Source organism: Balaenoptera musculus, chromosome 21 (assembly GCF_009873245.2).
Source record: "Balaenoptera musculus isolate JJ_BM4_2016_0621 chromosome 21, mBalMus1.pri.v3, whole genome shotgun sequence".
Taxonomy (NCBI): Eukaryota; Metazoa; Chordata; class Mammalia; order Artiodactyla; family Balaenopteridae; genus Balaenoptera; species Balaenoptera musculus.
The window spans coordinates 12,592,988-12,619,996 of record NC_045805.1 but is presented as its reverse complement, the minus strand read 5'-3'; the positions used below and the strand labels follow the sequence as shown (position 1 = coordinate 12,619,996).

At 45.8% G+C, this 27,009-nt stretch overlaps 1 protein-coding gene across 4 annotated transcripts in view; it reads right to left on the bottom strand.

The window, feature by feature from the left end:
- Positions 1-27,009, bottom strand: part of WWC2 (WW and C2 domain containing 2) — a 163,848-nt gene that overhangs the window by 4,228 nt on the left and 132,611 nt on the right. For 3 of the 4 annotated variants that reach the window (XM_036838737.1, XM_036838738.1, XM_036838740.1), the window contains 12 exons: positions 26,197-26,816; positions 22,855-22,984; positions 22,057-22,137; positions 21,877-21,963; positions 19,054-19,246; positions 17,643-17,807; positions 14,113-14,234; positions 12,059-12,257; positions 10,555-10,719; positions 9,130-9,222; positions 5,793-6,035; positions 1,550-1,677 (listed from right to left, as the gene is read on the bottom strand). In XM_036838737.1, the coding sequence (XP_036694632.1) occupies positions 1,550-1,677; positions 5,793-6,035; positions 9,130-9,222; positions 10,555-10,719; positions 12,059-12,257; positions 14,113-14,234; positions 17,643-17,807; positions 19,054-19,246; positions 21,877-21,963; positions 22,057-22,137; positions 22,855-22,984; positions 26,197-26,816 (2,226 nt within the window). The remainder of the gene's footprint in view (positions 1-1,549; positions 1,678-5,792; positions 6,036-9,129; positions 9,223-10,554; positions 10,720-12,058; positions 12,258-14,112; positions 14,235-17,642; positions 17,808-19,053; positions 19,247-21,876; positions 21,964-22,056; positions 22,138-22,854; positions 22,985-26,196; positions 26,817-27,009) is intronic. The other variant, XM_036838739.1, reaches the window with a different exon arrangement.

Here is a 27,009-nt window from a genome sequence, read left to right as displayed (position 1 = left end):
AAAGCTGACTCTTTACTATAAGCCATCGTGTTAAAGAGAGTCTGAGCCTGCCATGACCCGTCTCCTTCCCCCGCACCCGACTCACTCAGGACAGCAGGAACTGCCACTGCGTCCTCTGGCACCAAACCCATCCCTTCCTAACGAGCCCTCTCCACCCCACATCCCGTCTGCCCCGCACGTCAGACATGCTCCTTGGGCTTCTCCCACTTCAGCCCAAGAGCTTCCTAGAGACCCCTCCACACGACACACACACACACACACACACACACACCCACCACAGACCAATAAAACCACACCTCTCCTGTCGCCTCCCTCTCACTTGACTGAAACTGTCCCTGGATGGTCACCAGTGGCCCCCAGCCTGGGGAGAGTCTTTCAATCCTTCTTTGCTGTTGCCTTTGACAGCGTCTGTCACCCTCCCCCCTTAGCTCCAGGACCATGCTCCCCAGTTCTCCTCCTGGCTCTCCAGCCATTCCTTCTTAATCTCAACGGTCTCCTGTCCTGGTCACCTTCTCACACTTTCCGGGATGTCAGACCCATGTTTGTTGTGGAACCACCATATGTGAGATGAAGACTCCCATTTTTATCTCCTGGCTTCAGATTTTTATTTCTACTTACCTACTGACCACGGCTTCCCAAGCTGGCCCGCGGGAACTGTTAGGCTGGTATGTCCAAAAGCAGAACTCTCCCCGCCCCCCAGCGCCCCTCCGTCCACCCGCCTCCCATCACCCTCCTATCGCCTGCCTGGCCTCCCCTTTCCAGGGTCTGCCCGGCCGCTCTCCACAACGCCTCTAACGCCCTCACTCACTCCTGCGCTTGGAGACCCCTGCTGGTCCCCCACCACTCAAAGCCAGCGCTGGAAGCTTCGACACAGCACATGGGGCCTTGTGTGGTCGACAGGCTCACCCGCTGGCACTGACCTTTAAGGCTCTGTGCCTCTGTCCCTGCCGGTCCCTCCTGCCTCGATGCCCTTTCCAAAACCACCACGCCTGGTGCCTGACACACGCGTACCCATTCTTCCAGCCTGTACGGCCTCTCAGACTCCCGTGCGCTCCCGCAGGCCCAGTGTCTGCCCTCACGGGACCCCGCCTGGCCTTCAGGGGGGTCCTTCCGCACGGCACTGCCCACCCCCCTCACACAGACCGGAGCCTCCTTCAGGCCAGGGGCGCTTGCCCTTCTCTGGGTGCCCGGGCCCAGCCCCGTGCATGGCTCACGGGGCCTGAGGAACAGTCCAGGGAGGGAACAGCAAAACCCTGAAGACAGGTGACTTTTCTGTACCTTTTTGTTTTCTGCGTTAAGATTTCTCATTGAGATGTCTAACTGCTTCTAAGAGCTGGGGACACCCCGGGTGCCCGGGGAGCCGGGCTCAAATGGAGTCAGGACTGTGGCCGGCAGGGTCTGTGAGCTCAGGGAGACACACACATCAAACCGGAAGCAGAGGGCCTGGTGTCCCACATCCTAACACGTGTCACCTGCCAGCCACCCTGCGGTGCAGGCCTGCGTGATTCAGACACACGGGGACAGCCCCACACGTCCCACGGGCGCTCACCTGAAGGACTGCACCTGCCGGGGCACCTTCCGGCTCTGCTCCCGAAGCCGGCACACGTCCTTGGAGACCTGCCTCATCAGCTTCTCTGCGTTCAGGTCCTGCTTCTGCTCTTCTCTGGACTGTTCGGCCTGGTAAGGAAATGAAAACACAGAACCCCCCGGAACATTAGTTAGAGATTCCCAAAGGGGTGCACTAAGGCTTGAAGGACGCCAGGCTCATGTCAGGAGGCCAGCCCAGCAGGACGACACCCATGCGTCCACCTCATGCCGACAGGGAGCAGCTACTGGGTCGGGGCAAGTGTGTTTTAATGCATTTTAAAAATCTTATCACATAGGCAAAATGGGATCATCTTGTTACATCTGAAACTCCTGGTAACTGCCCCCCCTCTCCACCCACCAAAACAGAAATTTAAAACTACTTACAGCACCATGTCCAAGAAATATCTACTGTTAACATTTTGGAGAATACACTTTCAACCTCTTATTCATCTTTTCAACCCTTTTTTTTCTGTCTTAGTCCTTTTAAAAGCTGTTTACTGAAGTAGAATTTACATACCAAAATAGTGCACACAGACGCGTGTGCAGCTCAAAGAGCCTTTTACAAAGTGATACCCTTCTCGAAACTACCAGACTGTAAACATCCCAGGGAGAGGACAGAGCACGTCCCAGTCTAAGTTTCCACAGAGGCTTCTACTCCCAGGAGGACGCGTTGTAAGTTGCGCTCAGCCCTTGGCAGGGAGGGGCGGGCGTGTGTATTGGGAGGGGACACTGTTAATTTGAGTCAGGGGTTGGGGAGACTCCACTCATTTGGGCACCCTCTCCCCATGACCTCCCAACTGGGGCGCTACGGTAACAGAATTTACTGCTCAGTGGAGGCCACTGGTCATGGTGGGGCAGCTGGACCTGTGAAGGAAATGGGTGAGGAAATTTAGAATACTGGTGTTTGCAGCTAAGTCTTACAAGAGAGATCAGCTCGGGATCAGAACTAAGTAGTCGGCACAAAGAGATGGAAGGAAAAGTGGCTTTGCTGACGGTGGTGCCTGTAGCCTAGAGCAAGCTGATGGTCCCATCACTGGGACCCTTCTGCACTTGAAAAAGCCGACTGCTGTGCTTGTGTTGTTAACACAGGCAGCTGTAAACTTTACAGTAAAGAGCAAGGTCTTCCAGCTTAAGAGATGAAAGACAAGAACCAGTCTGACTGGTTCACAGCCTAACGGATACAAACAGCAATTCTACTACTAGAATTCTATTCGTGCTTTGGAAACGCTACTGAAACAAGAAAAGTGTCCCAAAATGTATAGGAGTGTTCACTTCCACACTGTCTATGACTGAAATTTGGGAAACTATCATTATTAGAATAATGAAATAGTTATATTTATGATTAAATAAATATGATATGATATATTCATAATGTGTATTACAAATGCCTTAAAACAATCAATTTCAGCAACATAAACAAATATGGAAAGCTGTTCATCTTACATGACTAGAATTAGGTGGGGAAAAAAATAAGTTGCAGAACAGTATGTGTTCAGACCCTAGTTTTCTGTAACTCTTCCAAATAACACTGACACATATACATGGCATAAAAAAGAGCTGGAAGGACATATAACAGTCAACAGAGGTCATCCCTGGGGAGTGGGACTCAGGGGCACTTCTATCAATACTTTTTGCTTTATATACTTCTGCATTATTTGGCTTTATTACAACATGTTAATTTTTTAACTAAAAAAAACTTTCTAAATTTTAAAATATTCTCAACACACAAAGTGCACTAAACTCAGTTTAAATTTGAAAGCAAAAATGCTTGTGGCACTTTTAGGAAAGATGACATTTTACAAAAACTATTTATTCAGCCAAGTACTGATGAAGATTCAGTTATACTCACACCACTTTACGGAAAGCTAAATAGCCTACAATGGGGCATAACCTAGTTAGTACTTTGTTAATAATACTCTACCCCAGTAACATCTGATTTTTTTCACCACAAAGGATCCCTTTTCCAGATATTTTTTACTGCTCCCCTTTCCTCTCCTTGTTTTGAATGATTTTGTTTAGAAAAGTGGCCTATATTTAAGAAACAGTTCTTTCTTGATTATTTTGGAATTGATGAGATAGGTGAGCCGTCACTCGGAGCTTCTGAATTTGTGTAATTCAAATTCAAAGGGGACAGATGTGACATTTTAGTTACTTTGCGAAGCCTTACCTTCAGCCAATGGATGATTTTTTACTAGGCGTCAGGTTGGGAACTACTGACTAGTAGACACAAAGAAATGACTTCTACCATGATGTGGTTCATCCAGCTAGGAAACTAGTAATTCTACTAAAATGTTGCTGCTATTCTAATTTTGGGGAACTTATAAGATGAACAAACCAATCTTAAAATGGCCATCTCCTTACTGACTTGAACAAACGGAGAGATCAGGAAAAACCAGCGAAGGAAGGTACATGCCGGATATACTTAGGGGAGAAAAGCTGGCCCGGTTTCCCCAAGAAAGTGTATTTTACCAGATCAGAGATACAACAGGCCCCCGGGATCCTGTTCAGTATTTTGTTCCCTTCCATATGAATGGAAGTGTGAGGCCTATTTTATCCCCTGTACGCGCTATTAAGACGGCCCCTCGAAGTAGCCTGACGGCTGCTGCTGTTTGCAACTACCGGCATTTACGTGGCGGCCGCAGAGTCACTCTGAGACTTGGCTTCGTTCTGCGCAAAGTGAGACCGACCACCAAGGAACACACGAAGAGCCTCCTCTCCCTGCTGAGTGAGAACGCACTTTACCGCAGACTCCATTTGTCTCTGTGTTTATGTATTTATACCTGTACCTGGGTCTATATCTTCCTCCAAAAGTCTGGGTGCTAAAATATATCATAAAATTTTCATCAGGTGTTAATAATCGACAGTCGCCAGCTTTGCAGGCAGTCAAGGCTCAGCGCTGAGCACTTCACTGTAATCACTGAGTTCTTTTGTTGAATGAGCTGTATTAACATTTCTGACATATAATAATTTTCTTAGCGGATTCTAACTTTTACAAATGTTAACATCTGTATTATTTTAAGCTTTTAAGAAGCCTAGCGTCACAGAACTGGCATTTTGACAGGGGAACACTCAGAGGAAGAAAAAGAAGTTTCTGCTTTGTAAGTAACCTGAGGCTCCTTTGGAAAAATACCAGCCCTTCCTCAGCACGCCTCTCCCCTTCTCACCCAACAAGTCACGATAAGCTGCCTGGTTCAGGAGGATCGGAAGCCAGTTTTTATGCCCCGGATTCCAGGAGACTGTGATTAACCTTCAGTTTACGCGGTGGGGGGCCTGACCTGCAGGAAGGTCCAGTGATTTATTTACGGTCACGTTAAGAAGCCTGACGGAGTAAGGAACACAATCCGTCCTAATTACAGTCCTGAGCTTCTCGCTCTGCTTCCTAAGGGGGTTGTACTATACACGAGGACACTACCTCTGATTCAGGTTTTATTCTGAGCTACAAAACAGACTTTCAGCCACAAAGGAGGAAGGTTATGGAGAGTGACCCAGAGGCCTGACAGCATTCCTAACAAGGCAGGCAGATCTGGGCTCTGCTGCTGGACTCCATTCACAGCTTCCCTGGGAGCCGTATTTTTTATGGCAATTGGCAGGCTGTTTGCTCATCGTGAGGCATTTTATGGCCACGGTGCTGAAAATCTCACAAATCCCCAACCGCCGGCGGGGGGGCAGGTGGATGTGAAAGGGCAGCGTGTGTGTGTGTGCATGTGCACCAGTGTGTCCACATGTGTGTAAGGAGTGGACGTGGGGCTTAAGAGCAAGCAGGAGAGAAGCCAATGGATCTCACCAACTTCTGTGGCCGGAAGGAAAGGCGCAGAATTGGAAGCAGTCTCTCTTTCACAGAGCGGGTGAGCACAAACTTCAGGGATGAGAAAAAAAGGCACATAACTCCAATAATCTATCTATACATACAGAGTTGGTAAAAATAAAGATGAAAAAAATCTGTACTCAGGGGAATCAGATTATTCTCAAAATGGTACAAACGCACCTTGCTTTGCGGGCTCTTTCTTCACTATCATTGGATGCAAGGGCTGCCACCAGGCAGGAGGAAACACAATGGGAACAAATGTGTTCTAAGTTCTAGAAAAAGGACTTGAAGACTCGAGCAAGACTGAGGTGTAGGCTGAGTACCTTCTCCCCGGCGGGCTTTAGGCAACGTGAACTCCATGCGAGTGCCCCGGCGCTCACGGCGGCGCCGAGCTGCGTACCTGCTTCTCGGCCTGCCGCAGGAGCTTCTGGAACCTCTCGTCCTCCAGCACGCCCGGCGGAAGGTCCGTCTCGCCCTGGGCTTTCAGGTCCTCGAGCTTCTGCCTCAGGCCCCGCAGGGCCTGCAGCTCGTCGTTCAGGCGGCTCTGCCGGGTCAGTGAGGCCTGCAGGTCCAGCTCCAGGTCCAGAGAGGTTCGCACGGGGCATTCGGGCGCTGCCCTTCTGAGCACCGGCTGGCACACCGCCTGGAGGGTTAGAAACAACACGACACCCTCATTACGTCGGTGGTCACCTAACAGGAGAGCACTATCCCTGCTTCCTGCTTTGGCCGATGAGGGGCGAGTGGCAGTGATGTGGCACCTCCTGCTCCTGTTACAGGGGCAGCAAAGGCCCAGAGTGGGGAGGCCGGGGGCCTTGGTCCTGAAGGAGGACAAGCAGAGCCCCCCGCTCACCTGCACTGAGCATGCAGGTAAGCAACAAACGAGCCTTTATTGTTTTAAACCACAGAGAGTTTTGAAGTTGGCACCGTGGTAGAGCCTAGCTTAGCCAGACCAATTTACTGCACGAAGCTGGCCTCTGTGAACGAGAAATACATCATAAGAATCTCACATCTGCTCCGTTTCAGGCCACGCACCTGCGTCCCCGCAGCTCACACCTCTCTCTTATCATTTCTGCACGCACTGGCCAGGACACAGCTGCTCAGGGGAGCTAGGGTTTTGACTCCTTCCTCGGTTTCCCATCACTTAATATCTATTCAGTACTTTCACCCCTGAATCACTGTGCTCCCTCTGGGGCCAAGCTTATCCACTTATCAAGAAATAATTACTGAATATGTATGAATGCATGTCCGCTGGGGGTTTGTAGGCAAAACACTAGGAGGAGAAGACACAATTTGTGACCTTGAGGACATCGTTTAGTGGGTGGTACGAGACAGTAAACAACAGCAAACCGCGAGGCGGCGGCTTCTGTGTCACAGGAAGTCAGGGAAGGGAGAGATCACTCAGGGCTGGGTCAGACTCGCTTGAGGAAAGGCCTTCAAACGAGGCTGGGCGGGACTGCCTGCGCAGAGGGAAACAAGGAGGGCATTTCTTGCCTAGACTGTTGGCAGTGGGAATGGAAAATAAGAGATTACTAATAAAAACGGGTACTGTTTGATACAAGACAGAAGGACTCAGACCTGATGGGTATTCCAGCTGGAAGGTCTGGAACAACGGTGGTGCTCATGACAGACGGGAAGGAGAGGCCTGTCCGTCCCGCTTCTCATTTCAGAGCCGCAGCCCCGGTCTGAATAGCTTTCCTTGTCTCCTCGGATTCCTCTTTCTCCTTGCCCAACATATCCTGCTGCAACATTCTCTAATGTTCTTATTATTAGCTTTCCCTTTATTCAACCTCTGCTCTAACAAACTTATTACACAGAAGAATCATCTAGACACACACTCTCTTCGACTGTACTACTCATTTTTTCAAGATCAGAAATCCTTCCCAGCTGTCAGGTACATGGAGGCTTTCTAAAGTCTCCCGTGGGCACGGCCTGCTGCTAAGTGTGTAACAGCGGGCTCGCTGGTTTGTAAGATCTGCCCATTTCCTTGGTGTCAATGCTCCCCGCCATGACTGCTCTCAGGCTGTCAGTGTGGTGTCGCTGAACTGGGGAGAGATGTGGCGATGGGTCCCCCCCAACCTCATGCCTCACTGGCCGGGCTGCCGCCTTCCCAGCCAGGGAGCCTTCCACTGATCTCCGGAGGTGCTTTTGTTCTCTTCACCTCTACGTGGTTCTCATGCTATAACTCCTAAATCAGAATACACTTCCCCATTCACTTCTACCAAACTCTATCTGCCCACTTTAAAAGCTATTAACAATGATCTCCTAAACAGTGTTTCAGGATTAACCTTTGTCTGGTTCAAGAAGTTCTAATAACTAAGTTTATCAGTAACCCGACTGTTTTTCAGCTCCACTCAATTCATAAACCCTGCTGGTTAAAAGTTCTCTGAAGAGTGCTACCATTCTCTGAAAGTATGTGCTTTTAAAAATGCAGGGGACTTAGAAAAGAGTTGGGAAGAATTTTCATTCAAGATGATGGAAATCTAGGTGCTTTTAAAGCACAAAGTTTGGTAATCTGAAAGATCTATGTTTCAAAAGGTCCTGAAAATGCTGAGGTGAAAGAAATGCTTGCATATTTACCTTTAGAAAAAAGAAATATGCTTATGACTGTCAAGTAGCTAGGAAGTTAAACCAGGAAGCTACATGTTGCCCAGTCACACATCCAGTACTTTGCCCACAGCGGCACTAAACCAGAGCCGCTGGTGAGGGTAATGACTCAAGTTACCCTCCAGTCTTCACTCCCACCCACGGGGCCCAAGCCTGGCCAAGCTGGGTCCCTCCTCATCCCCTGAATGTGCTTCCCTGCCCCTGTGCCATGTCAGGCCACCTACCAACAGCACCCAGTATCTATCTCCATCCCTGCAACAAAGCTACCACTTTCTTTTGAAATTTTATAGGGGTGTCAAGGCCAGACACCTTCCCCACAAAGCGTTTTCGATTCTCCCGAGCAGGTGAGCTCACTCCGCCCTTCTATCTGCACCTGGACTCGCCTGTGTGCCCTCGGAAGACCTCCTCCAGGCAGGGAGGTCCTGCCCGTCACTGCAGAGCTTAGTGTGCACAGAACAGCGCTGCATTCTTACTGAACACCGTGCTTTAAGCCGAAATAAAGCAGCTTTGGAAATTAGCACGAAACAAATTATTAGTAAACAAATAACTTTCCATTACTATTTCAGCTGCTGGTAAATAAACAGGAATTTCTGAACAGTCCAACCCTTTAATTTATTTAAAATTCTCCCAGAGTTTCCCTTTCGAGCTCATCCAGTGACCTCTGGCCTCCAGGAAAACCTGACTTGAGCTTTTCCATCTACATTAATCTTAATCTTCTAAAAATATCTGTTTTTAAGCAAGCTACTAAAACCGTGTCCTCCTTTTCCAGAACACCTGCCCCTCACTAAAGGCACCGGGTGTTACACTCTCCCCACAGCTGCTCAAGAGCCGGCCGTGGTGTGGAGACCGGCAGCAGAGATGCTCCCCCCAGCTCGGCAGCCCCGTCTCCATCCACGCTGCAAAGCGGATTTACCCTACATTATCAGAGGTTCCACACCGGTGATGAATGAACGCTCTCCAGCACATCCTTCTCCATAACTGACACAACAGCTGTGTCTCCGTAATCCCAGTGGCTTCATCCCAGCGCCCTAGAGCACGGGGCAAGGACACCCAGCAGTCCTGGCGTTCATGTTCTGATATGCAAGACGCTGGGTGGGTCCAGGACAGCGGGATGCCGCCGAGGGAATACATACCCTTTTGACTCTCAAACTTCGCCGTTCGGTGGAGTTTCTCACAAATAGTGATTTTTTAGCCAGGGTTGAACTGTCACTGTCACTTCGATTTAACTGGCAACAAAGGATTAAAAAAAAAAGAAGAGGAAATCAGTGCGTACCAATGTGCTAGAGGAAGCTTGGAATTGAGAACTTTATCACAGAAAGAAGGTAGTTTATTTCTTTAAGAAAATCCTCCCCAAACAAATTTTTCCCTGTTTTCTTGCTTTTCTTAAATAACTTGATTTTCTTTAAATAATTGCTTTTTGGTTACAGTTATCATAAGTCATTTGTTAAGAAAATTATATACATTTTGAAATAAAATTATCCCTTGTATTTTTAGCTAATGTGCACTATCCATTCTTTAAAAGAAAGGTTTGTGTAATGCACAGAGCTCAAGGTCAGAGTGGAGTCGCAGCAGGTACAACTGGGAACGCGCCCAGCCCAGGCGGCCCACACTCACTCCCTCACCTGCTTCAGGTCTTTGCTGAAACATCACCTTCTCAGTGACGTCTACTCTGAACATACTTAAATTTGCGACCCTCATCCTCAACATTTCCATCCCTTCTTAACTTGTTTTCCATAGCACTGGTCCCTGCCCAAGAGACTTCACAGTTTCCTCATCATGTTTATTGTTTGGCTCAACTCACAAGAACATAAGCCCCGCAAGGGCAGGGCTCTGGGTCTTTGGTTCATGGATGAATCCCAAGGATCTGGCAATGTGCTTAATAAATAGCAGGTGCTTAATAAAAATGTTTGGTGAACTGAATGAATAAGTTTAGAATTCCGAAAGTATTTTCTAACCCACTTTATAATGTTAAATCTAAATTACTATAAATCATAAATACTTACGGAACTAGAATTTGGTAAACTGATGCAAATCACATAATATTCTCCATATAACTATGAATCTGATTCAGTGTCTGGAGGCATTAATAAAGGCGATTTTTGTCCTAAAACCCAATTCACAATTTTTGACTCAGCAGGACTAACATGGTTTGAAGCATGCATGAGATACAGCAGAAATATACAAGACATCATAAATCTTGAGTCACTTTAAGTTTCTAAATACACACTGAGGTCCAGACAGACTTAGCAGCCTGGTCCTTAATGTCACTTATTTGCCAAATAAATGGCATTAGAAGCAAAGAGACATTAAATTTGAGGAAAGAAAGGAAAGAAGAAAATTCCACAACCCAAACTAAAAAGAACGATTAAGAGTGTGATATTTTATGTATATTTTATGGCATTTCTAGCCATTAGAATCTGTAGTCGAGTTTGAAGATCCCCTGGCACTGTCTATTGTCACTAACGGGCCACTCCCTGGCAGGGGGCGGGGGGAGGCGGCAGCCCCCTAAGAGCACGGCGCGCCTCCCCCTGCAGATGCCCGCCCCGCAGACGCCTTACCCTGCAGACGTACTGGCTCCGCTCGCCGGGGGAGAAGGTCTGCGAGCGCACGATGACGCTGCTCCGCACGAAGGGGCGCTGCCGGGCGCTCAGGCCGCTGCGGTCTTTGGGGCGGACCGCCACGCTGGCACTGCCCGCCTCGTCGGTATTTGTCTCTTTATCAACCTAGAAGTCAGTAATTTGTCAGGAGCGGAGAGACGTTTCTTGCTCCTTTCTTCTAAGTACGAAAGAAATACCTAATCTTACAAGAGACTCATCTAGCACCAGGGCCACTTCTGTGAGACAGGCTTTGTCTTTCTCCTGATGGGAAGGTGGTTTTCTACTTAGTTCTTAGGACGTTACCCTCAGGTAGGGTAGGATAATATCTGTCCAACAGGGTTACCTATAAGTGGCAGCACCGCCTCTAACAGATTAGACCTAAAAAAGGAAGCTTTAGATTTACAGAGGGTAAATGTGCTTCTATAAAGAACCTTATTTGAGAATTCTTCATCATTAAACGTTATTCAACTTTCTGATTAGTTTTTTTCAGAGTAAACGATACAAGTAACTAAATATAAGAAAATGAAAATACACTAGTTAAACCTCAGGTTTACGCAGAACATGCAATTATATATACTGCCAGACCTCGGTATCCGTGGGAGATTGGTTCCGGACACCAAACTCTGTGGGTGCTCAAGTCCCACAACTGGCCCTCTGTATCTGGGGCTCCACATTCTCGCATTCAGCCAATCGTGTACTGTTTACTATCCGCGGTTGGCTGAATCAGATCCGCGGTTGGTTGAATCCGTGGAGGCAGAAACCGCGGATACAGAAGGCCGACTGTATGTATGTATATGTGTGTGTATGTATGTATATATATATATATATGTACACACATGAAGTCTTCAGTCAGGGTATAACATTATTTTTCTTAGAAATAAATAACTGTTATTTTCTAAACTCCCAAGTTTGCCAGCATCTTCAAACCTTGAAAATGAGTTCCCCCCTTTGGGGATGGCAGTCTCAACATGTCTCTCACTAACCAGCAAAGTTACCTGCTTAGTAACATGGCATCTGTGCCTAAACCAGGTGGCATTTGCCACCTTCCTGAACTGGTTTCAATCAGAACCCCATCTAACCAAAATGAGCTTTACACGTTTACCTCACGTTTGAAATTGAAATAAACTCATAACATTTATGAAACTGAATACAGTTAAGTAGGCATCCTGGTGTTATTCAGGAAATTCTGAAAATGCTTTCCGTAAATATTCACAGAACATTTACAGAGAGATAAACGCCACTATTTATCTTCTTATATGAAACTTAATTGGAAAATGAATATGTGGGGCCCATTTGAAAAGGTTAAGGCATTTACAGTGTTTCTTATGGCCTACTCCCACAAACGCCCATCCTGACCAGCTTTGGCACAAAATCCTAACATGCAGTTATAGCTGAAGAGACAGACTTGGTCTGCGTGGTGCCTCTAGGAGACCAGTTTCAGGAGGGGACAGCTGAGAACACTCACCAGGGCGGGCACTCCTGCAGCTGGCTGACTCCCCAGGTCGTTGGCACAGTTGTTTTCTGTCTTACTTGTGTCCTCATTCATCTCAGGCACACTCGGGCATGAGCTTACGTCTTCTGCACAGCAACTGCCCTCTGCCAATTTCACTTCAGCCCCTTCCTCAGCCACAATTTCATCAGAGGCCTCTCTCAGCATGGTTAACCTATGGGTGAAACAACACGCAATACCGTTCAGGGTCAGGCAGAGGTGCTCCGTGATCGGCGCAACCTGGGCATGTTAACCCGTTACCTGGGCGATGATCAGACTCACACATCACGATTCCAGCCAGTTCTCTGGCTGGAACTTTTACTAAAATGCTCATGAGAGATAAAGTTATCACCTTACTCTCCAGCAATCTGAAGCAAAATCATCATAATTTCATACTGAAAAGTTAAATTCATGAAATTTGACCTAATTCCTAAATATTAAATAGAAATACGCTAAAAAATCACATATAAAGTTTAACCCACGGTTTGAAAATACTGACACTCACTATAATATAATTTGGTATCAGTTGTTCATTTATTGTAAAATTATTCAAACAATAGAATGCAGTGACTCTCTGCTAAGAGTGAATAAAAATATCCATTATCAACTGTGCTCATGGTCTAGCAGAGGTGGAACCCTGGGTAGAGGAGTCTTACAACTGAACTAACAGAAGACTCTGAATGGTCTGTGATCTTGTCTTTAACAAAAGCCGTGGCCTGGGCTTGGGTGGCACTACAAGTGAGGCTCCAGAATACAAATATGGTTTATATTCTGTATAAACTGTACTGACAGGAAAGCAAGAGTACCAGGATGGGTAAGAATATCTCACTCTTTGTTGAGTTTCACATTCTCATAACGGGAACATTTTTTTTTCCACTGATAATGAAGAGTCAAGCTTTAATTGTGACTGGTGATATACTGACAGATTGGAACAGACTAGTTGTTAAAAACCTGGTCATGAAATGAACACGGGGGGACTAGCAATGAGGAGTGTAAGTTGTCAATTCCTTTAGATTACATTCTAAGTGCATTTTTTGAAATGTGGGTGAAACAAGTTGCGTATTTTACATATGCAAGGAAGGCTCAGTATTTCAAGATATGATGAACCTCATAATCACGCTCATATTTACTTTTTTTTTTTGGTGCTCTGAACTTTATTCACTATAAAGGACTTTTGATAAGAACAAAGTATATCTGCTTTTCACATCACTATAGTAAGCTGTTCCTTCCAAATGTCCACAATTTTGTGGACACTTGTCACTCCAAGTTTGTAAGAAGTTTTATATATACACACATACACACAAATGCTGCTATATATGCATATGCATATATGTGTCAACAGTAGTTCAAACATAACAGAATAAGCAACAATACGTACAAAATTAATCCAAATGACTTTACATATATACTAAAAAAACTGATGCATTCACTAAAATTTGTTTTAGAGAAAACAGCGCAAACCTGGAAAGATAGTTCTTTATACATATGTGACTAGACAAACGCTATAATAACCTTTTTTATTTTTTAAAAACAATGAGGTATGAAAAATGAGAAGGAAACAGAAAAAGAAGGTGAAAGTGGCAACAAACAGAAAAAGAGTTCTTCAGAAGCTATTTTCTAAATATCTGCTTTGACTTCCCAGAGCCTAAATGGTACTTCTGGTAGTTTGCAGAAAAAAGAGTCAGTTTTTAAATTTATCTATGACTCTAAAATAAACTACCATACCCTTCAAAATAGGTAGTTTAGACTTAAAACCAAAAAAAAAAAGCCCAAGAAATAGTGTCAAAATTACTGAAGCAAGAACACAGAATCTCGCTCATGTGCTTTGTCCGCAAACTCGCCACTACCCCTTTCAACTCTCTAATGACCAAGGAAAGACTTTCCCTAGGGGCAGCCCCCTGAAGCTGCACTACTTTCCATTAATTCCAGAATAAGATCTAAAGCTATAAAGGTTTCCCGGAAAGTTTCTTCTGAGAATCTAAACACATCCTCTTTGAGACCCCAGTAGCAAAAGGAAATAACTGTTTTACCAATCTCCATCTGGACCCCTTGGCTCTTCTTCCTGCTCTGGTTCTTCTTCTTCTTGTGCTAATTCTTGTTCCACAGCCAAAAGCTCCGCTGATGTTCTTGCAAGTAAGGCTGACACTGCATCCTGGAGAAGGTAAAACACATGGCAATGAACACCATATGCTTCAAGAAATGATTTAAAAACTTATCAGATGGGGACTTATGCTTCTAGTTGTGAAAAAGAAGAGGTATGAGACCCAATTCTCCTTCTGAGAATAAATATGAAGGCTGAATAAAGTAAAACAAAAAGCGAAATACGAACAGACAAAAAACTCCAGCTGTTTTAAAGCAATGAAGAGCAACAAAGGCAATTAGCACTCGAGGACCAAGATCCCAGGGAGAAGGGAAATGCAAGGAGGTGAAGGGACCATCACTGCCACTCTTCTCCCTTGGGGGGCATGTCTCAGTTCCAGCGGCGAGGCACACAGGCTGACAGACTGTGGCTGCCCAGGGCTGTGGCAGTGATGGGAGGATGCAGAGATGAAAACTGAGTTGGGGACAAGGTAGCCAGCATACAAGGGGCCAGAGAAAATGAACTGTGAAGTGAGCCCAATATTCTGCACAATATTCCTTTTGGGACACTTGCCCTTCCTAAGCTACATACGTGCAGAGCAAGAAGCTGAGAAAGCAAAACCAGCTGCTAGGAGGCTAAACAGTAAGCAGATACCTCAGTTGCCTCATGGTCCTAGGGAGAGAAAAATTGGAATTCAGGTCTCTCAAGTGATCCAGATGATCTGCCCATATTGTAATCTGCCTTCCAGAAGAATATTAAATCCTCTCTGGAGGAAGTTATCAGCCAGATCCTCTACAATCCATACATAATAGCCAGCATTCCACTGGAAACAGGGCCCAGTGACTGAAAGCTAAGAAAAATAAGAAGCAAAAGAAGCAGACCCATAGGTGATCCATAGACTACAGTTATTTAGAAAAGGAATTAAAAATTTTATAATTAATATGTTCAAGAAAACTGATGAAACAATGGAGAATTTCCCTAGGATAAACACAAAGACAAACACATTAGCACATCAGAGTGAAACTGCTGAAAATCAAAGAAAAAGAGGAAATTTTACAAACAGTGAAAGAAAGAAGATGTAATACCTTTTAAGGATCAACAATTAGACTGTCCTCCAGCAGCTGAACGGAATCAATGGAAACCAGATGACATGTTATTTTTAACGTATTCAGAGAAATAACTATTCACTTAGAATTCTGAATATGCAGGAAAAAAAGTCCTTCACAAATGAAATCAAAACCAAGATGCCGACAGACCTGTACTAAAAGAAATACTAAAGGAAATTCTCCAGGCAGAAGGAAAATGACCCAAACTGGAAGCACAATAATGCAGAAAGGAAAAGAATGCATCAGAAAGGGTAAAGGTATAGGAAAATCTAAATAAATACTGATAGTCAATAAAACAATAATAACAATGTCTTGTGGGATTTAGAATAAATGTAACTAAAATATATGACCAATAATTGCACACAAGGAGGAAAGGGAATCATGGAGTTAAGTCTTTAAAAATCTTTGCACATCAAAAAAATAAATAATAATGTATTTCTTTTCTTTTTCTTTTGTTTTTTTTTTTTAGGGATGGAGCAAATGAAAATGTCTTGAGAAAGGTGTTTGTTTGATGGTGTATCAGTGTCAATTCTTCCACACTGTTGGACCAACTGGGCAGTGTTGCTTGTTAAACACACACACACACACACACACACACACACACACACACAGTTGTCAATGAAGCCTTCTTATTATATAGAAATTTTAAAATATCAGGCTGTTTAAATTTTTACACGTTTCACTTTGAGTCCTAATTTGTTTTTCATTGCATCTACCTATTTTCCCTAGCACTATTTCTCTTATAAGTAATCTTACAGCAGAGAATATTATACGTCCATGAGTTTTACCTTAGGCAATCCAGCAGCTGCTTTTTTAAAAAATTTTTTAATTTAATTTTATTTATTGTTTTATAGAGCAGGTTCTTATTAGTTATCCATTTTATACATATTAGTGTATATACGTCAATTAAAAATACATTAATTAAAATATATTTCAATTAAAAAAAATCTTTGCGCTGTCTGAAAAAAAGCAAAAGCATTAATTTAACACAGTTTCTAAGTCAAGGATGCATGATGTAATGATCAGGGAAACAGCAAAAAAGAACAGACTGTAATACTAATGGTCTAAGAGAAGGAAAAACCAAAATTTAAAAATACTTGATTAATCCAAAAGAAGGAAAAAAAGAAACAAAGATAGGACTAAAAGAAAACAAAGAGTAAGATGACAGGTTCAAAGCCAAATATATCACTAATAGCGTTAAGTGTAAATAAATGAAATATTTCAATTAAAAGATGAAGATTTTAAAACTGGATAAGAAATCAAAACCAACTAAGTACTGCTTACAGGTGAAACACTTTAAATCTAAGAACTCAGAAAGGTTGAAAGTAAAAGAATAATAAAAGATAAACCATGCAAATGCTAGCCAAAAAAGAACTGATACAGCTTTATTGATACCAGACAAAAAGTGTTATTAGAGATAAAGAGGGATAATTTATAATGATAAAAAGGTCAGTTGAACATAAAGATACAACATAATGCTAAATTTATATTCACCTAATAGCCTGGATACAAAATACATAAAGCAAAGATTAATAGAACTAAAAGGAGAAAGAGACATTTATAATCATAAATTGGAGATTTTATTATACCTCTTAATAACGGATAAAATAAGCAAATTGAAAAATCAGTAAATGCAGAAGATTTGAAAAGTAAAATTAACAAACTTGACCTGCAGAAAATACACACTTTTCAAGAGCACATGGAACTTTTACTAAAACTGAGCACATGCAAGTCTCAATATTCTCTATGATTGAATATGTATAAAAATTCATATAAAATACACCACAATGAAGTGTTTTATTCCAGGAATCCAAGGGCAATTTAACATTCAAAAGTCAATCAATATATAATCCACTACATTAAGAGAATAATCTTAAGAAGATAACCATGTAATCTTCTTAAGAGATACAGTAAAAATGTTTGATAAAATTCAATATCCATGCACAATAAGGCTCTTAGCAAGCTGGAAAGAGAAGGAAACTTCCTTAATCTGATAGCAATCATCTGTAAACAGCCTCAGAAAAACCATTCTAAATGATGAATTATTGAAAGCCTTCACTTTGAAAAAGCATAGTACTGTCTACAGAGATAGATGACTGCACTGTCTACAGAGATAGATGACTAAGTCAACGGAACAGAATAGAAAGTTCAGGAACAGACTACACATGTAGAGGACATCTGACTTATGACAAAAGTGACACTGCAGTGCAGTTAGGAAAGGAATTATTTTCAACAAACAATCCTGGGTCAACTGGCTATCATATGGGTAAAAAACAATCTTGACCCCTACCTCAAACCTTGCACAAAGATTAATTTCAGATGGACTGCACATCTAAATGTCTTAATTAGATGTGTTTCTCCAACTCTGACTCACCAAGTCTATAGAATCTACTAGTGGCTGGCTTGGTTGAAATACTGAATCCTCAGTTTCATCTTCGTTCTTTTTGCAGGGCATTTGCTTTGAAGGAAGCAAGTTATACCACAGGGTGAAAATCTCATTGGAAAAGGGTAAATCTGCCAGGCTGATCTGAGTTCCCGCCTATGTGAAATGAAAGGAAAAAAAGAAAAAACAGGAGAAAATAAAATGTTTCAATTCATATTTGCTCCCTCTGATATAATTAAGATTACTGGACAAGCTTGTTTTAAGGTTAAAAAAAAAAAAAAAAAAGCAATACTCATGATATATAGCACTGGTGGATTTTTTTTAAAACCTGGCGATGTCTTGTATTTTCCAGTGTGACTAAATAAGAAATATAGCCAACCCTTGAACAGTGTGGGGTTAGGGACGCCAACACCACCCCCGACCCTGCAGTCGAAAATCCATGTCTACATTTACAGTTGGCCCTCCACGTGTCAGGCTCCACATCCCCAGATTCAACCAACCACAGATCATGTAGTACTACAGTGCGAATTCAGTGAAAAAAAAAAATCTGTGTATAAGTGGACCACAAAAGAATCCCAGGGTTGGTTTTTAGATTGGGATTACGGTTGACCCTAGAACTACACGGGTTTCAACTGTAGACTGCAGTGTTTCTTGAACACCTGGGCGCACCTCTAGACACCTGCGTTTGAACACCTTATGTAACTTTACTGGTATGTAATGCTGCTCTGGTCATTGTGCACAATGATGTGTTAAACTTGCTATTAGTTATGTGTGAAGTCTTCTGCATTAGTATTTAAATATCCTATTGCTCTAAACAGTAACACTTAAGTCTTCCTAGAAGCTCTAACACCATGGCTGGGAGAACGAGCTGCATGAAGGAACTATACTCAGTGTCCTGCTTAAATCTGTAACAGTCAATTAGGTGTGGGATGTCCTTTTGATATCTACCCATCATTGATGAGCTGTGTGACCCTGGATACATTACTTCTCTAAGCAGTTCTTCATCTGAAAATAGGGGTCATCATACCCTTTTCATAAGATTGTCAAGAGGATTGAATGAGATAATGTATACAAAACACCCAGCACCAGGCTCGTATTGGGAATAATAAGCATACTCCACAGTGATGGTCATAACAGAGGCCAAAGTTCTTCTTTACCTAAAGGTTAGAAATAAAAAGTAGATTTTACAGAGAATCATAATTTCTAAGCAAATTTGAAAGGTCTGGAATAAGAGAATGGAAACCAGAAATCTCTACTTCAGATAAAAAATGAAACCACTGTTGGGTGTGTCTGAGGCATTGGGCAGATTGGTAGAAGTATCGAGGCTGGCAAAACAACGAGAAAATTATTCTCAGAATATCCGATAGTGTTATCTGATGCTGGAGATGATGAAAAGTCCTACCAGGCACTCTTCCCTTTGGTGTTTACTGACAGAGCACAGATCCACCCTCAGTGTCTTCTGCTGCAGGGCTGTCTGGGAGATGGCCACTCTGAACACATCACTGAATAACAGGGACTCCGCGGCTGGATGGACTTTCGTTCGAAACAGACAGCTGACATCAGTTGAGGAGGGAAGCAGAGCAACTCTAAAGTATCTGCAAAGAACAAGGATGAAATGGATTTCACTGGTTCAATTATACTGGATTCACAGCTGGTGTTTGAAATTATCTGCCTGGGAGAGACACGGACTTCATCTCAGCCCAAAGCTCTGCTGCCACCATGGTCGTCATGCTCAGGGGCACAGAGGCTCTGTTCTTAACCCGCCGGTGCTCCGGATCATGCAAGGCTGAGCCTGCCGCCCGCCCCGGGGCTGCAGCAAAGGCACGTGGTAGGGAAGTGAGAGGAACGAAGACCACGGGGCAGACGGATTTATGTCCCACCTGCCCGTGTCCTGACAATTCCACAGTGACTGCCATCTGAACCTGGGAAAGCAGGAACACACCAAGTAAACACAGGTGACTTTGTCCCAAAGAACACTCATCCTGCATATTAAACAAGAACTGCTGATGGCCATTCCCCAGGAATGGAATACATTATCCTACTAGAGGAAAAGAAACGCTAGTAGCACATTGTTAAGAAAATTTAAAACAGATGAATTTTAACAGTTCAAAAAAGTCACTGCCTAGCATCTCAGAAGTCTCAGACATGACAAACTGTTTTATGCTTTGTCATATTTAGAGGAAGAGTCAGAGAAAAACAATAACTTCTACTACTACTTTATTTTATTTATTTATTTTTTTACTCTTTTTTTTTAACATCTTTATTGGAGTATAATTGCTTTACAATGGTGTGTTAGTTTCTGCTTTATAACAAAGTGAATCAGCTATACGTATACATATATCCCCATATCTCCTCCCTCTTGTGTCTCCCTCCCACCCTCCCTATCCCACCCCTCTAGGTGGTCACAAAGCACCGAGCTGATCTCCCTGTGCTATGCGGCTGCTTCCCACTAGCTATCTATTTTACATTTGGTAGTAATACTACTTTAAAAGTGAGTTTTCTGAGCACACATTACATGAGGATTCACAATTCCTGGAAACAGCACGAGGTATCTTCTTTTAAATCCCAGAAAGAGAACACCCATTAAATCCCTCCCCACTCCCCCATTTCCAGGCTTTCTAATTCATATTCTAAAGAGCATCTTTCTCCAATTATAAAAACTGTAGGGCTTCCCTGGTGGTGCAGTGGTTGAGAATCTGCCTGCCAGTGCAGGGGACACGGGTTCGAGCCCTGGTCTGGGAGGATCCCACATGCCGTGGAGCAACTGGGCCCGTGAGCCACAACTGCTGAGCCTGCGCGTCTGGAGCCTGTGCTCCGCAACAAGACAGGCCGCGATGGTGAGAGGCCCGCGCACCGCGATGAAGAGTGGCCCCCGCTTGCCGCAACTAGAGAAAGCCCTTGCACAGAAACGAGGACCCAACGCAGCCAAAAATAAATAAATTAATTTAAAAAAAAACAAAAACAAAAACAAAAAAAAAAACTGTAAATTCGCATGAAGAACTGAGTAAGGCCATATTATTTCTGTATTTTGTATCAACATTGATTATGGATATTCAGCATTAAAAACCTAGTGGACCCTGGGCCACAGTTGTTAAGGCTGGAGATGCAGCAGAAGAAATCTTCTTTCCCTGCCTTCATGGAAGAGCAACAAAGGGAGGTATTTTAGAGAGGCGGGCGGGAGGGACGGGATTTTCTGTTTCTCCAGACTCAGTTCGCCTTGTCCCGGTGGCCTAATCACTTACACCATCCTCAAATGGTTCCGAGGGAAGAAGGTGAGGTTTTACAGGGTTAGGAACCAAAGGCATAGGGGAAGGAAGGTTGGGGTGCTTCTCCTCTCGTTCTGCTGCTGGGGAGGGGGTCGGGGGTCACTCACAGAGACCCTGTGGCCGCCGCCAACCCGCTGACGGATCAACTCTGCTTGTCGTCATTAATAATAAAAAAAAAAGGTTTGACGTCAGGAGAAAGAAAGAACGATTCTGAGGATATTTCATGCTAGTTGTCGTCTTGAGCAGTGTCAATATTTAGGCCAAGGCTTTCGTTACGGGTTTAAGAACACGTTGCCATGCACTCAGGAAGGGTCAGGCCAGGCAGACAAGCGACCGCAGGGCAGCCGGGAGCAGAGGCCCTGTCATCGCACTCTGGAGGGCACCTGTGACTTCCCCTGTGTGCCCTGCTCTGGCAGAGGCGGGACGTTTGCCGGCGGCCCCATCCCGACATCAGGGGCTTCATGCCAGTTCGTGTTCTTGGGGAATTCTGTAGTTTTGCCTGGACTTGTGGGTTGGCTCTCCCTGTTCACACATTCGATCCCTGGCGGATCTGTCCTTTCCCTGACAGGCCACTCGCAGATTAAAAGGCTGTCCACAGTGTGCTCCGAGATCTCAGCATACTTATCAGGAGGGAGAAGTCACGAATAGTATCGCCAGCCGGTCCTCCCTGAATTATACTGACAGGTATCCCTAACCTCAGTGCTGGGAAGCGGGCTCTCTGGGGTGATCAAGCCACTCCCCCACACGCCCTCCCTCCTCCCTGCACGGTTCATAAAACCAAAGGAGGGGATCGGCCCATATCACCCCCTCTTCGCCTTTATCTGGTGCTGATTCAGACACAATCAGCCCTGCTATGTCTTTCCCACATCGTCACTTGGATGAATTGCTACATTATGATGCAAAATTCTCATACGGACAATTTTAAGTTCTTTGATTTGTTCTCCACGGATTTTACTTACACTTTTGAAGTGTGAGGTATCAGGAAGGCATGAAGATTGCGGAGTTGTGCTACAATCACCATGAAACTTGACCTTTTTGCATCGTATCTGTCAAAAGAGAAGCTGATGAGGTAAGGAAGGGCACGGGCCACGCGTCACCGCACGGAGTCGAGATGCGCCCCTTCCTGTGCACAGTCTCACCTGAGTCCGATCTGCACCTGGGCCGTCTCCATGACGGCGACGTCCTCCTCACTGTACAGAACATCTTCGACTTCACTGGGCCTGGGGGCAGGGAGACAGCAGGTGCAGGTGAACGTTTGTGAACGGAAACGTGCAGAGCTATGGTTGCTGTCTGCCACTTACTGACTCTGAATGGAAACCTGAACTAACTGAACTCCTCAGGACTTCACTAGTGGTCCAGTGGTTAAGACTCTGCACTCCCAACACAGGGGGCGCAGGTTCCATTCCTGGGCGGGGGCTAAGACCGCACAAGCCACACGGCACAGCTAAAAACAAAACAAAACAAGAAACAGCACTCCTCTACTAGCCAGTGGACCTGACCCCAGTGCAAGCTCACTTTTAAAAGTCTTGCTTCACCTTGTCAAGAGGAGTTTGCGTCTGGGCCTTGAGTGGGGATAACTTTCTGGTGCCTGGGCTTCCAGAGCCTCCCCGGGGTGTACGGCACCCTAGATACGCCAGGCTTTCCGAAATCTGCATACACGAAACGCTTCACGCGCCAAACAGGCACTGGGCAAGCCCTGCAACGCTCTCATTAAAAACGAGTTTACGTCTCTAAGAGGCTCGGCTGTCTTTGAGCACATCGACCTGTTCCTCATTTCCCTGCTGTTGGGATGTCCTGGTATCCCTGGAAGTTTCAGCCTGCCACTTCTTTAATGCCTCAAGCCCTTTCCCCTGCAGAGAGTGGACTAAGGGCAATGCGCTCCCAGTCTGTCACCCCACGCCCGGCTGCGCGGAGAAGTCACCGGGCTGGGTCCTTACTGTTTCACGAAAGCTTCGTAGACCCCGCTGTCCCCAGCCACGGACTCATCCGAGACCGCAGCCGACACGCAAGCGGTTTTCTCCCCAAGCAAGTGGATTCCTCTTCTTTTTGGTAATGCTTTTTCCACATCTAGGGAGGGGAGAGTGACAGCACTGATTAGAAAAAGTTAAGTACAAAATGCACACATGGTTTGGTTCGGAGAAATCCAAAATAAACTTTCGACCTGAGAATCCAGGATGCTACTATTCAAATCAACAGAAGTGAAGGATTCCAGGCACTGCGACTTATAAGATTCCTGGGATGCCAGTTATTTGAGAAAGAATCGGCTGTTCCTCTGTCCTGGACATTTTAAGGGAAGGGATCAATTGCACACTTTCTCCCGGGCCCCTTGCCTCCCCCTTCTCGGCACTCGCTGCAGAGAACACAGTCGGGGGTAAGAAGCTGTCTGCTTCCCTCAAGTACTGGAAACGTTTCTACGAGAGAGCTTTTAGCGCTCGATGCAGAGAAAGGTTTCCGCCTCTTTTGCTCGCCCCTTCTCTCCAGCCTCCATCTCCTGAGCTGCTGCTCTAATAGAAATTAAAGAAAAAGTCTTTGACTTACAGGATTCCTCACTGGCTAATACCATTAAAAACTCTGCGTTACTGAATCTTCACCAACCACCAGTTAACTTTGATCTCTGACTCATATTCACACCCCGGCATCCTGCAGAGAGCAGGGAGCCTCGTTTAAAGCTGTGTTCCTGTGTAATAAGCTGCAAGCCCATGGCGTCCCTTCATCCTCAGGCAGGCGAGCGGGATCCGTATTGGTATGCGTTTCGCCCCCTTTCTGAGTCATGACTTTACATCTTGTTAAGATGTTTAAATTTTAAGGCTTCAGATTACAGGATTGATTGCTGCATTTTCCCTTTTATTTCTAGCAGCGGGAATGATTTTTCCCCCCATGATGATGAAGTGCCTTCTCTCTGCCCACCCCCCTTTGTGAGGGGTGAAGGTGATGACGTGATTTATTGATTACCCCCAGGAATAACCACAGCAGCCTGAAATTGACTTTGACAATGACAGAGACTGACTGCGGAAGGACTTCGGAGTTATTCCAACTTGATTTCTGCCATCCAGCAGGGACTGGTGCTGGACAGTCAAATGTATATAACAGGAACTCAACCTCAGCTGAACAAGAGTCTAGAGCACTGACGAGGTGACCAGTGTCACTATCATGAACCACCTGCCCCCATGCCAAGGTCAGACATCTCCCCCATAGACCGACTGTCGCTGACCTGGCCTGGAGAGAATTAGTCTTTAGGGTTAAATATATGCTTTCGGTTGTTTTCACATGTGAAACTGAATATTACTTGCAAACAAAGCTCTTGGATATATTTTCCCCTAGTGTGACTTTTTAACAGCAGTTTTCTAACTAACGTGCATTTAAAAAGTGAACAGTTGTTTCATGGACACTCTGGAGACACCGTTCTGCAGGCACAGACCCCTCAGACAGACACGGGAGCAGATCGAGGGTAGGGAGTGAGGCGTCGGACGCTGCGGGAAGCGCAGGGAACTCGGTGCCTCAGGACGGCCAGGCGGGGCAGACCCCGGGAGGTTTCCTCCCTCACCTCCTGCTTCGCCAGCACGCAGCCTCATTTACTGGCCCCTCCAAACCGACTGAGTGTGGACAAGTGGTCACTAGAGAACACTCCAAGTACACGAAGAACAAAAACAGCTTTGAAATGCTCAAGGACTGTGAGATCCTTCAAGTCCAAAGCACAGAAGAGTGGCATGAAACCCACTCCACTTCCTTCCTTCCTCCTCCCTCGCTCCGTCCTCCTTTCGTGAATGCCGGTGGTTTGTGACCGGAACTGGGTTTAGCAGAGTTTTCGTGTTCCTTAGTGTCACACGGTTGATATTCATTACTGCGAGCTGGGTGCCGAGAAGCAGGCACGGCTGGGTGCTTCAGATGCCTTATGAGAGCACCAACCCTTCCAGCACCCCACGAGGTAGATACCGCCTCGTGCCCGCTTTGCAGATGAGGAACAACAAGCCTCAGAGACCGGGTAACGTGCTCGCCGGAACACGGCCGGCCGACGGGGCCCCTGCGATGCGAGGGCAGGCCGGGCTGGCTTCAGGGGCAGCCTGCACCGGACCACACGCGGGGCCCCGAGGCAGGTTTCTGCCTTGCTGGAGCCGCTAGGTAAGCAGCGCTCCTGTGCTATTTTCTTTGCGGTGATTATTCCAATAACACGTCACTTGCTGGTACCTGCCAGGCAGGCAGCACGCAAACCACGCGGCATCTCCTGCGCTCTGTCTCTGCCCCAGGCCACTGGCAGGCGGTGGCTCAGTCTGCAGGATTTGAAACCACACAGACAAGATGGATTCCTCTACCTCTTTAAACATCTGAAATGGCCAATTAATACTTAGAATTCCTAGGACCAAAAGTACAAAATAAAAATGCTTACGGAAACAGCAGGGAAATCCTTCTAAAGAGGCCTGTCTTCTCGTGCGCTGTGGACGCGCAGGAGCCTGTGTGGCTCTGAGCAGGCCTCCTGGGACCAGCACTGGACTTTGTTTCTCATTTGGTTTGCGGCTGGCTCCTCGGACCCCAGCTGCGATCATTTGCCAACCAAGGTACCATCCCGTTCTCTTTACAACCACATCTAGTGTAGTAAAACCCCCTGCCTTGCAAAGGTAAACAATTAAAAATATTAAATTCTCCCTCTGTTTGGGTCTCTGTGAGCACAGATGCAGCAGTAAGAACTCAGGCCACTGCGCTTTCTTGGGCTGCAACTAGTACCGTGGCCAGAAGAGGGCAGGGTGACACCACGCATGGGAACCGGCTTTCTCCCCATTAACTTTCCGCAGAGAGGGAGAGTCTGGCATGAAACAAAACTCATCGTATTTATACAGAATTCCCACAGCAACCTAAACATTGAATGAACCTTGGTACTAATTAGCTGGTATGCTAATCGCCTTGGTTTTCATCTGTTTTAGGCCAAATTTGAAAAGAAGGTCCTCTTCCCTTTCTCGCTATTTCAGAACCAGAACCTATTTGGGAGCACGAAGTACGTTCACAAAATGTGTTCCCAGGCAGATGCCATACACAGTGCGGTTCTACACAACAGAAGGGATGCTCAATGATTAAATCTATTAAATACAGAAGGGGATTTGCATTTGATAAAGAAAAAATGTGTAGGTTCATCAATAAAAATTCTTTCCCAATGAAGCCAAAATGAAAAAAGGGCAGCAGAAAGAGAAGGGGGACATACACCCCTTGTTTCCATGGAAAAAGTAACCTCCAATCGCTCTCCTTGAAATGGTCAAGAGGGATACGTGAGAGCAAGGGTCTCCGTGTACCTGCAGGTCCTTCGTGTGGCGGCTCCCTGGCGCATTCGGTGAGGTCCTTATCCTCTGAGAGGGACGGGGGCACTCCTCCCGGGTCAGAGTCCAGCAACAGCGGATCTTCTCCGAGGCCGATGTCTGCAAAGTGGCTGCTCAATTCACAGTCCTCAAAGTCAGCAGAGAACTGATGGAGAGGGACGTCGTGGGGAGACAGGGGGAACGCGCCTTCTAAGACCAAGGGAGAGCCGGGCGGGGACAGGGAGGAAAGGGAGGACCGGGAGGACAGGGACGTCACGGACTTGGGGGCCTCGGTCAGGGCGGGAGCGTGGCCCGGGGCCGCGGCTGCTGCCCCACAGGGACCGCTCTGGCCAGGCTGGCTGGGGGACTTGGCCACTTCGTGTTCGTGGATGGTGGTGATGGGTCCGGAAGGAATGTAACCACCTTTCTCCTGCAGGAGGAAGTCCAGTTTATACTGATAATCCGGGTCCAGCTGGTCGCCCTGGCTGGTGTAGTAGAGCTCGCTGGAACTGAGGGAGTTGAGGGACCCTCTGCTGGACGTGTTCAGAGACCCCCGGCTGGAGGCCAGGGAGCCCAGGCTGCTCCCGGACGACATAGACAGGGTGCTGGCGGAGAGGCTGGGAGAGGAAAGCACACCTGTAAAAACCGGGATGGTGTGGAAACCCCTGCCGGCTCCTTCGGGCCGAGAGGAAGGAAACCCAGTGGCACCAAAGAGCAGAGTCAACGACCGGGGTAAGAGAACTCGCTGTCACACCACACATTTCCATGCTTATTCGTGAATGTTTCCAACCTGACTCTCTAAAGACTCTT